This window comes from Notolepis coatsorum (assembly GCF_963971535.1).
Source record: "Notolepis coatsorum genome assembly, chromosome: 4".
In the NCBI taxonomy this organism is placed as follows: Eukaryota; Metazoa; Chordata; class Actinopteri; order Aulopiformes; family Paralepididae; genus Notolepis; species Notolepis coatsorum.
This window is the reverse complement of record NC_140168.1, coordinates 114,916,669-114,929,367: the sequence shown is the minus strand read 5'-3', so window position 1 is coordinate 114,929,367 and position 12,699 is coordinate 114,916,669. Positions and strand designations below refer to the sequence as shown.

General features: G+C 39.3%; 1 protein-coding gene across 1 annotated transcript in view; it reads left to right on the top strand.

Annotated features, from left to right (window-relative positions):
• Positions 1-12,699, top strand: part of LOC311226659 (retinal guanylyl cyclase 2-like) — a gene marked incomplete at both ends in the record, with an annotated part of 241,454 nt that overhangs the window by 118,161 nt on the left and 110,594 nt on the right. The window contains 2 exons of the mRNA XM_084312075.1: positions 2,538-2,681; positions 12,269-12,417. Coding sequence (XP_084168201.1) covers positions 2,538-2,681; positions 12,269-12,417 — 293 coding nt within the window. The remainder of the gene's footprint in view (positions 1-2,537; positions 2,682-12,268; positions 12,418-12,699) is intronic.

The window sequence follows — 12,699 nt, the reverse complement described above, 5'->3', positions numbered from 1 at the left end:
TATAATGTAGTCCATTTCTACCATCTACACTCACACCGCTTTCAGATAGACATGGTTCTGGTTCCGGTTACATTCTGGAGTTTCAGAACCTTGGTGCTTTCTGGCAAACCAGCCCGCATTCACACACCAGTCCAAGCTGAACCAAAGGTCCACCGCCGTCAATACAACCACCGGAGGGCGTTGTTCACGCGGCCACGGGGATGATACCACTTCTCCACGTCCGATACCAACATCACAGCCTTCAGTATCTGCGGAGACCGATACCCATCCGATACTGCCCCCCTGTCACTGCCACACGACAGAAGGTTAACCCTTTCACTGTGACAATACAGGAGGTTAGCCCTTTACTATCACACAACCGACGGCGATGCTCCATCATTAATGATGGATCATCGCCGTCGGTTGTGTGATAGTAAAGGGTTAACCTTCTGCCGTGTGGCAGTGAAAGGGTTAAAAACTAAAACCTATGTTTAACCTAGCCATCTATAAAATATCATGCTAAAACTGTGAATTAAATGTCCTAAATACATAACATACATGACTCAGTTGTGCAATAGTCAGTGTTGGGCAAGTTACTTTAAAAAGGTAACTAGTTACAGTTACTAGTTACTTCTTCCAAAAAGTTACTAAATTACTTACTCGGGTACAAATTATAAAAGTAACTAGTTACTTCAGAAAGTAACTATTGCGTTACTTTCAAGTACTTTTTTGTACATAAACAACATACACAAATCTAAACTATTTTAATGTTGCTGTGGGACAAAGTGAGACTAGCCTCCAATCAAATGCCATGTATGTAGATATTATAATTACTATGTTTATATAGTGGATCATACAAATACAATAGATGTTTTGGAAACTTTTGATATGTATTGCCCCTTAACAGGCCACAACTGGGCAACATTCAATTATGCTTTTTAAGCACTATACCAAAGATAAATAACAAATATATACTGATTGACTGAACATTTTAATTAACAGATTGCAGAATGGGTACAATACAGTACAGCTCAATACACACAATTGTTAAGGGGATGCAGATCAGAGAAAGACTTTCGTCTTGTTTACATCAGGGTCCCCCATTTTCAATTCATGACATTTATGACATACACAACATACAGATATAAGAATCTAATCTAATCATCTAAACAAATCTAATCATGACATTTAAGACATGCATGACATACAGATATATATATCTCTGACTCTGAGCAGCTGAAGACTGTGCTATTAAACCAGGAAGTGCAACACTGTCAGCAGAGTAGAGCCTCCACTACTGCAGTGCCCTGCGCTGCAACACAACTAACACAAGAGTGAACAAAAAACGCTCATGGTCTGTCGTTGACTGCTCACTTGTGTTGTTCGTTGGATTCGTTTTGGATTATTTGGGCTCGCCAAACAAACTGTCAAAACGTACACGGACCCGCGGTCTCACGTTGACTGAACTCGCTTGTGTTGTCGCTGTGTCAGACTCTGGATACACCCGCCCACCTCTACCTCTGATTGGCTTACCATGACATTTTACTCAACCTCAGCCAATCGCGCTGAGGTTGGCTGAGAAGAGATCTGTCTGATGAAAAAAACAGCTTCAATCATAGACAGTAACGTGCCGCATTTTTTGGCAGTAACGGTAACAGCGTTATTAAGATTGGAAGAGTAAATCCGTTAGATTACTCGTTACTGAAAAAACTAACGCCATTATTTATAACGCCGTTATTCCCATCACTGGCAATAGTGCTGCTGTTTTTTATTTTGTTCAAATCTTCTAGTTTCTGTAACCGTCGGTAGTGTGATAGTAAAGGGTTAACCTTCTGTAGTGTGGCAGTGAAAGGGTTAATAAGTTAATAAGACTACAGCGAATTCATGACGGCTTCCTGTCCTTGCGTCTGTCCGGTGCAATGCGCAGATATTTTTAAATCATTGGTAAACAAACATAGTGCTGAAAATATGCACTTTGACTACTGTTTTGATAGGGTTAGGGTCTTTACTCTTGGCTACATTTGAAAAAGAAACGCAACATTTAGAAATAAACTTGCACACGTGCTTGTACTTATTTGGGATAGACGGTCGGAGATAAAATGCCGGTTTGGTAACATGAAGGGAGGCTAAGCGTCGGAAACCTACATGCCTGTACTCTGTGTGCCTTTTTCTTAACATACACAGCTGACATGATCGCGGCACGCTACTAACAAGCTGACTCACGTTTAGCTAACGTTGTTGTCACGCTACTACTGTTCACGTGATGGCACGCTTTATGGCATGTATCAGATAGTTTAGCTAACATTCATTTATTCAGATTCTCACTCCAAAATGTTTTACACACACACACACACACACACACACACACGCACACACACGCGTATTTTCAGAAATACATTCATATCACATTTTACTAAGTACATCTATCTCTCTGTCTGTGTATCTTTCCATCTGTCTGTGTCTGTCTGTCTGTCTGTCTGTCTGTCTGTCTGTCTGTCTGTCTGTCTGTCTGTCTGTCTGTCTGTCTGTCTGTCTGTCTGTCTGTCTGCCTGTAATAGATTACTTGTGGACAGCTCCAGAGTTGTTGCGTAACCCAGTGAGATGCGGGACCATGGCTGGAGACGTCTTCAGTTTCTCCATCATCATACAGGAAGTGATCTCACGAACGCTGCCGTATGCTATGCTGGACATGCCCGCTCACGGTGAGACAATAGATGCTGGAGAAATTGAGAGAGTGAGAGACTAGGAGTGAGAATTGAGTTATTCTTTTATTTTATATATATATATATATATATATATATATATATATATATATATATATATATAACATTTTAACTTTTGTACTTACAATACAAATGACAGAAAGAAAAAAATATTAAATATTGAATAAATAATATAATATTTAAAATAAAATCAGACAAATGCCCACCCACCCACACCCCGGTACGGTACAGTATTCTGTTCACCCCTCACATTATTACAAATAAGAAAATGTCTTAATTTATGTACACATCCACATATAATATGGATATACATATTGGTCGGATAGGAAGGAACTCCATACCGTCATGTTGTTATGCTCCTCCCTGACATTATACTATATCTTTTCTGGAGTACAATAGGATGTTGATGATTCACATTAAGTGCGTGTATATCTCCCAAAATCCAAACCCTAGCATCAAATAAGATTTCTGATTCTATAATCTCTGAAGTTGCTTTGATTGATTGATTGAAAAGTTTATTAACAGATTGCAGAATGGGTACAGTACAGTACAGCTCAATACACACAATCGTTAAGAGGATGCAGACCTGAGAAAGACTTTCGTCTTGTTTCCATCAGGGTCCCCCATTTTCAATTCATCACATGACATACATGACATACAGATAGACAGTACTGCTACATCTATACATTTATGACATATCAGATTTGCAAATACAGTACTGTTTGTGATACTAAAAAAATTCAGAAAAAGAGTATATACATTTGACATAGAAACTGTGCATTGGAGGAGGTTGGGTGAGGCTGTACATTGGAGGTGGGGGGGGGGGGGGGGGGGTAGGAGACACTGTACATTGGAATACTGACATACATTTGACATAGAAACTGTACATTGGAGGAGGTTGGGTAGGTAGTATATTTCAAAAACCCTTCCAGATATGGACAATTCCAAGTAGCAATTGGGCAATTGGGAGGGATATTTTGTCTATATGTTCAGTTGAAATTAAAGCAGTTTGAGAAAAGTAATCAACTGGTGTACGCCCCTAGACAGCAGGTTAGTATTTGGTGTACGCCCCTAGACAGCAGGTTAGTATTTGGTGTACGCCCCTAGACAGCAGGTTAGTATTTGGTGTACGCCCCTAGACAGCAGGTTAGTATTTGGTGTACGCCCCTAGACAGCAGGTTAGTATTTGGTGTACGCCCCTAGACAGCAGGTTAGTATTTGGTGTACGCCCCTAGACAGCAGGTTAGTATTTGGTGTACGCCCCTAGACAGCAGGTTAGTATTTGGTGTACGCCCCTAGACAGCAGGTTAGTATTTGGTGTACGCCCCTAGACAGCAGGTTAGTATTTGGTGTACGCCCCTAGACAGCAGGTTAGTATTTGGTGTACGCCCCTAGACAGCAGGTTAGTATTTGGTGTACGCCCCTAGACAGCAGGTTAGTATTTGGTGTACGCCCCTAGACAGCAGGTTAGTATTTGGTGTACGCCCCTAGACAGCAGGTTAGTATTTGGTGTACGCCCCTAGACAGCAGGTTAGTATTTGGTGTACGCCCCTAGACAGCAGGTTAGTATTTGGTGTACGCCCCTAGACAGCAGGTTAGTATTTGGTGTACGCCCCTAGACAGCAGGTTAGTATTTGGTGTACGCCCCTAGACAGCAGGTTAGTATTTGGTGTACGCCCCTAGACAGCAGGTTAGTATTTGGTGTACGCCCCTAGACAGCAGGTTAGTATTTGGTGTACGCCCCTAGACAGCAGGTCAGTATTTGGTGTACGCCCCTAGACAGCAGGTTAGTATTTGGTGTACGCCCCTAGACAGCAGGTCAGTATTTGGTGTACGCCCCTAGACAGCAGGTTCGTATTTGGTGTCCGCCCCTAGACAGCAGGTTAGTATTTGGTGTCCGCCCCTAGACAGCAGGTTAGTATTTGGTGTACGCCCCTAGACAGCAGGTTAGTATTTGGTGTACGCCCCTAGACAGCAGGTTAGTATTTGGTGTACGCCCCTAGACAGCAGGTTAGTATTTGGTGTACGCCCCTAGACAGCAGGTTAGTATTTGGTGTACGCCCCTAGACAGCAGGTTAGTATTTGGTGTACGCCCCTAGACAGCAGGTTAGTATTTGGTGTACGCCCCGAGACAGCAGGTTAGTATTTGGTGTACGCCCCGAGACAGCAGGTTAGTATTTGGTGTACGCCCCTAGACAGCAGGTTAGTATTTGGTGTACGCCCCGAGACAGCAGGTTAGTATTTGGTGTACGCCCCTAGACAGCAGGTTAGTATTTGGTGTACGCCCCTAGACAGCAGGTTAGTATTTGGTGTACGCCCCTAGACAGCAGGTTAGTATTTGGTGTACGCCCCTAGACAGCAGGTTAGTATTTGGTGTACGCCCCTAGACAGCAGGTTAGTATTTGGTGTACGCCCCTAGACAGCAGGTTAGTATTTGGTGTACGCCCCGAGACAGCAGGTTAGTATTTGGTGTACGCCCCGAGACAGCAGGTTAGTATTTGGTGTACGCCCCTAGACAGCAGGTTAGTATTTGGTGTACGCCCCTAGACAGCAGGTTAGTATTTGGTGTACGCCCCTAGACAGCAGGTTAGTATTTGGTGTACGCCCCTAGACAGCAGGTTAGTATTTGGTGTACGCCCCTAGACAGCAGGTTAGTATTTGGTGTACGCCCCTAGACAGCAGGTTAGTATTTGGTGTACGCCCCTAGACAGCAGGTTAGTATTTGGTGTACGCCCCTAGACAGCAGGTTAGTATTTGGTGTACGCCCCGAGACAGCAGGTTAGTATTTGGTGTACGCCCCTAGACAGCAGGTTAGTATTTGGTGTACGCCCCTAGACAGCAGGTTAGTATTTGGTGTACGCCCCTAGACAGCAGGTTAGTATTTGGTGTACGCCCCTAGACAGCAGGTTAGTATTTGGTGTACGCCCCTAGACAGCAGGTTAGTATTTGGTGTACGCCCCTAGACAGCAGGTTAGTATTTGGTGTACGCCCCTAGACAGCAGGTTAGTATTTGGTGTACGCCCCTAGACAGCAGGTTAGTATTTGGTGTACGCCCCTAGACAGCAGGTTAGTATTTGGTGTACGCCCCTAGACAGCAGGTTAGTATTTGCGCTTTAGGGCCATTAAATTCAATGTCTGCGTCCATCGACATTATTAGCACAGGGTCCTTCCTTTATGAGTTGCTTCTAATGTGTGAAAAGGCCTCTTTGCATGTGATCTGCTCTGTCCACAATTAAAGTTAACCCTTTGGTGTTTAGTAATGTGGTTGTAGTGATTTAATTGCAAAATCTAGGAAACTGTTGAGCTACACCTGTGGAGCTCATGTGTCCTTCCTCATCGCCTGCAAACTGGAACCGGGGTATACAGACCTGGAACTATTCTAGATTATAATACAGACCTGGAACTATTCTAGATTATAATACAGACCTGGAACTATTCTAGATTATAATACAGACCTGGAACTATTCTAGATTACAATACAGACCTGGAACTATTCTAGATTATAATACAGACCTGGAACTATTCTAGATTATAATACAGACCTGGAACTATTCTAGATTATAATACAGCCCTGGAACTATTCTAGATTATAATACAGCCCTGGAACTATTCTAGATTATAATACAGACCTGGAACTATTCTAGATTACAATACAGACCTGGAACTATTCTAGATTATAATACAGACCTGGAACTATTCTAGATTATAATACAGACCTGGAACTATTCTAGATTATAATACAGACCTGGAACTATTCTAGATTACAATACAGACCTGGAACTATTCTAGATTATAATACAGACCTGGAACTATTCTAGATTATAATACAGACCTGGAACTATTCTAGATTACAATACAGACCTGGAACTATTCTAGATTACAATACAGCCCTGGAACTATTCTAGATTATAATACAGACCTGGAACTATTCTAGATTACAATACAGCCCTGGAACTATTCTAGATTATAATACAGTCCTGGAACTATTCTAGATTACAATACAGCCCTGGAACTATTCTAGATTACAATACAGTCCTGGAACTATTCTAGATTATAATACAGTCCTGGAACTATTCTAGATTACAATACAGCCCTGGAACTATTCTAGATTATAATACAGCCCTGGAACTATTCTAGATTATAATACAGCCCTGGAACTATTCTAGATTATAATACAGACCTGGAACTATTCTAGATTATAATACAGCCCTGGAACTATTCTAGATTACAATACAGCCCTGGAACTATTCTAGATTATAATACAGACCTGGAACTATTCTAGATTACAATACAGCCCTGGAACTATTCTAGATTATAATACAGCCCTGGAACTATTCTAGATTATAATACAGACCTGGAACTATTCTAGATTATAATACAGTCATGGAACTATTCTAGATTATAATACAGACCTGGAACTATTCTAGATTATAATACAGCCCTGGAACTATTCTAGATTATAATACAGACCTGGAACTATTCTAGATTACAATACAGCCCTGGAACTATTCTAGATTATAATACAGCCCTGGAACTATTCTAGATTACAATACAGACCTGGAACTATTCTAGATTATAATACAGCCCTGGAACTATTCTAGATTATAATACAGCCCTGGAACTATTCTAGATTACAATACAGCCCTGGAACTATTCTAGATTATAATACAGCCCTGGAACTATTCTAGATTACAATACAGACCTGGAACTATTCTAGATTATAATACAGCCCTGGAACTATTCTAGATTATAATACAGCCCTGGAACTATTCTAGATTACAATACAGCCCTGGAACTATTCTAGATTATAATACAGCCCTGGAACTATTCTAGATTATAATACAGCCCTGGAACTATTCTAGATTATAATACAGCCATGGAACTATTCTAGATTACAATACAGCCCTGGAACTATTCTAGATTATAATACAGCCCTGGAACTATTCTAGATTACAATACAGCCCTGGAACTATTCTAGATTATAATACAGCCCTGGAACTATTCTAGATTATAATACAGCCCTGGAACTATTCTAGATTACAATACAGCCCTGGAACTATTCTAGATTATAATACAGCCCTGGAACTATTCTAGATTACAATACAGACCTGGAACTATTCTAGATTATAATACAGCCCTGGAACTATTCTAGATTATAATACAGCCCTGGAACTATTCTAGATTACAATACAGCCCTGGAACTATTCTAGATTATAATACAGCCCTGGAACTATTCTAGATTATAATACAGCCCTGGAACTATTCTAGATTATAATACAGCCCTGGAACTATTCTAGATTACAATACAGCCCTGGAACTATTCTAGATTATAATACAGCCCTGGAACTATTCTAGATTACAATACAGCCCTGGAACTATTCTAGATTATAATACAGCCCTGGAACTATTCTAGATTATAATACAGCCCTGGAACTATTCTAGATTACAATACAGCCCTGGAACTATTCTAGATTATAATACAGCCCTGGAACTATTCTAGATTACAATACAGCCCTGGAACTATTCTAGATTATAATACAGCCCTGGAACTATTCTAGATTACAATACAGACCTGGAACTATTCTAGATTATAATACAGCCCTGGAACTATTCTAGATTATAATACAGCCATGGAACTATTCTAGATTACAATACAGACCTGGAACTATTCTAGATTATAATACAGCCCTGGAACTATTCTAGATTACAATACAGACCTGGAACTATTCTAGATTATAATACAGACCTGGAACTACTCTAGATTACAATACAGCCCTGGAACTATTCTAGATTATAATACAGCCCTGGAACTATTCTAGATTACAATACAGACCTGGAACTATTCTAGATTATAATACAGCCCTGGAACTATTCTAGATTATAATACAGCCCTGGAACTATTCTAGATTATAATACAGCCCTGGAACTATTCTAGATTATAATACAGCCATGGAACTATTCTAGATTACAATACAGACCTGGAACTATTCTAGATTATAATACAGCCCTGGAACTATTCTAGATTATAATACAGCCCTGGAACTATTCTAGATTATAATACAGCCCTAGAACTATTCTAGATTATAATACAGCCCTGGAACTATTCTAGATTATAATACAGCCCTGGAACTATTCTAGATTACAATACAGTCATGGAACTATTCTAGATTATAATACAGTCCTGGAACTATTCTAGATTATAATACAGTCATGGAACTATTCTAGATTATAATACAGCCCTGGAACTATTCTAGATTATAATACAGCCCTGGAACTATTCTAGATTACAATACAGCCCTGGAACTATTCTAGATTACAATACAGCCCTGGAACTATTCTAGATTATAATACAGCCCTGGAACTATTCTAGATTATAATACAGCCCTGGAACTATTCTAGATTACAATACAGACCTGGAACTATTCTAGATTATAATACAGACCTGGAACTATTCTAGATTATAATACAGCCCTGGAACTATTCTAGATTACAATACAGTCATGGAACTATTCTAGATTACAATACAGTCCTCGAACTATTCTAGATTATAATACAGTCATGGAACTATTCTAGATTACAATACAGTCCTGGAACTATTCTAGATTATAATACAGTCATGGAACTATTCTAGATTATAATACAGCCCTGGAACTATTCTAGATTATAATACAGCCCTGGAACTATTCTAGATTACAATACAGCCCTGGAACTATTCTAGATTACAATACAGCCCTGGAACTATTCTAGATTATAATACAGACCTGGAACTATTCTAGATTACAATACAGCCCTGGAACTATTCTAGATTATAATACAGCCCTGGAACTATTCTAGATTATAATACAGCCCTGGAACTATTCTAGATTATAATACAGCCCTGGAACTATTCTAGATTATAATACAGCCTGGAACTATTCTAGATTATAATACAGCCCTGGAACTATTCTAGATTACATTACAGCCCTGGAACTATTCTAGATTATAATACAGCCCTGGAACTATTCTAGATTATAATACAGCCCTGGAACTATTCTAGATTACAATACAGCCCTGGAACTATTCTAGATTATAATACAGCCCTGGAACTATTCTAGATTATAATACAGCCCTGGAACTATTCTAGATTATAATACAGACCTGGAACTATTCTAGATTATAATACAGCCCTGGAACTATTCTAGATTACAATACAGTCATGGAACTATTCTAGATTACAATACAGTCCTTGAACTATTCTAGATTATAATACAGTCATGGAACTATTCTAGATTACAATACAGTCCTGGAACTATTCTAGATTATAATACAGTCATGGAACTATTCTAGATTATAATACAGCCCTGGAACTATTCTAGATTATAATACAGCCCTGGAACTATTCTAGATTATAATACATACCTGGAACTATTCTAGATTACAATACAGCCCTGGAACTATTCTAGATTATAATACAGCCCTGGAACTATTCTAGATTACAATACAGTCATGGAACTATTCTAGATTACAATACAGTCCTCGAACTATTCTAGATTATAATACAGTCATGGAACTATTCTAGATTACAATACAGTCCTGGAACTATTCTAGATTATAATACAGTCATGGAACTGTTCTAGATTATAATACAGCCCTGGAACTATTCTAGATTATAATACAGCCCTGGAACTATTCTAGATTACAATACAGCCCTGGAACTATTCTAGATTACAATACAGCCCTGGAACTATTCTAGATTATAATACAGCCCTGGAACTATTCTAGATTACAATACAGCCCTGGAACTATTCTAGATTATAATACAGCCCTGGAACTATTCTAGATTATAATACAGCCCTGGAACTATTCTAGATTATAATACAGACCTGGAACTATTCTAGATTATAATACAGCCCTGGAACTATTCTAGATTACAATACAGTCATGGAACTATTCTAGATTACAATACAGTCCTTGAACTATTCTAGATTATAATACAGTCATGGAACTATTCTAGATTACAATACAGTCCTGGAACTATTCTAGATTATAATACAGTCATGGAACTATTCTAGATTATAATACAGCCCTGGAACTATTCTAGATTATAATACATACCTGGAACTATTCTAGATTACAATACAGCCCTGGAACTATTCTAGATTATAATACAGCCCTGGAACTATTCTAGATTACAATACAGTCATGGAACTATTCTAGATTACAATACAGTCCTCGAACTATTCTAGATTATAATACAGTCATGGAACTATTCTAGATTACAACACAGTCCTGGAACTATTCTAGATTATAATACAGTCATGGAACTGTTCTAGATTATAATACAGCCCTGGAACTATTCTAGATTATAATACAGCCCTGGAACTATTCTAGATTACAATACAGCCCTGGAACTATTCTAGATTACAATACAGCCCTGGAACTATTCTAGATTATAATACAGACCTGGAACTATTCTAGATTACAATACAGCCCTGGAACTATTCTAGATTATAATACAGCCCTGGAACTATTCTAGATTATAATACAGCCCTGGAACTATTCTAGATTATAATACAGCCCTGGAACTATTCTAGATTACAATACAGCCCTGGAACTATTCTAGATTATAATACAGCCCTGGAACTATTCTAGATTATAATACAGCCCTGGAACTATTCTAGATTATAATACAGCCCTGGAACTATTCTAGATTATAATACAGCCCTGGAACTATTCTAGATTACAATACAGCCCTGGAACTATTCTAGATTATAATACAGCCCTGGAACTATTCTAGATTATAATACAGCCCTGGAACTATTCTAGATTATAATACAGACCTGGAACTATTCTAGATTATAATACAGCCCTGGAACTATTCTAGATTACAATACAGTCATGGAACTATTCTAGATTACAATACAGTCCTTGAACTATTCTAGATTATAATACAGTCCTGGAACTATTCTAGATTATAATACAGTCCTGGAACTATTCTAGATTACAATACAGTCCGGGAACTATTCTAGATTATAATACAGTCATGGAACTATTCTAGATTATAATACAGCCCTGGAACTATTCTAGATTATAATACAGCCCTGGAACTATTCTAGATTATAATACAGTCATGGAACTATTCTAGATTATAATACAGCCCTGGAACTATTCTAGATTATAATACAGCCCTGGAACTATTCTAGATTATAATACAGCCCTGGAACTATTCTAGATTATAATACAGCCCTGGAACTATTCTAGATTATAATACAGCCCTGGAACTATTCTAGATTATAATGGTATATTTGTCTCTCTCTCCCTCTCTCTCTCTCTCCCTCCATCTCTCCTCTCTTTCTCTCTGTCTCAATGTCTCTCTATCTCTATGTCTATCTCTGTCTCTGTCTCTATCTTTATCTCTCCCCTCTCTCTCTCTGTCTCAATGTCTCTCCCTCTCTCCATCTATCTCTATCTCTCTCCTCTCTCCCTCCCTCTCTTTCCTCTCTCCCTCCCTCTCTCCCCTCTATCGCTCTCTCTCTCTCTCTGTCTCAATGTGTCTCTCTCTCCTCTCTCTCCCTCCCTCCCTCCAGAGATCTTGGAGCGTCTGAAGAATCCCCCTCCTCTCTGCAGACCTCAGATCTCTCTAGACGAGGCTCCAGCTGAGTGTATCAACCTGATGACGCTGTGTTGGACTGAAGACCCTGCCAAGAGACCCACCTTCAAGAGCGTCTTCAAACAGGTAACACCTTCCTTAACGCTAACCCTGCCAAGAGACCCACATTCAAGAGCGTCTTCAAACAGGTAACTCTAACCTTAACGCTAACCCTGCCAAGAGACCCACCTTCAAGAGCGTCTTCAAACAGGTAACACCTTCCATACTGTCTAACCTTAACGCTAACCCTGCCAAGAGACCCACCTTCAAGAGCGTCTTCAAACAGGTAACACCTTTCTTAACGCTAACCCTGCCAAGAGACCCACCTTCAAGAGCGTCTTCAAACAGGTAACACCTTCCTTACTGTCT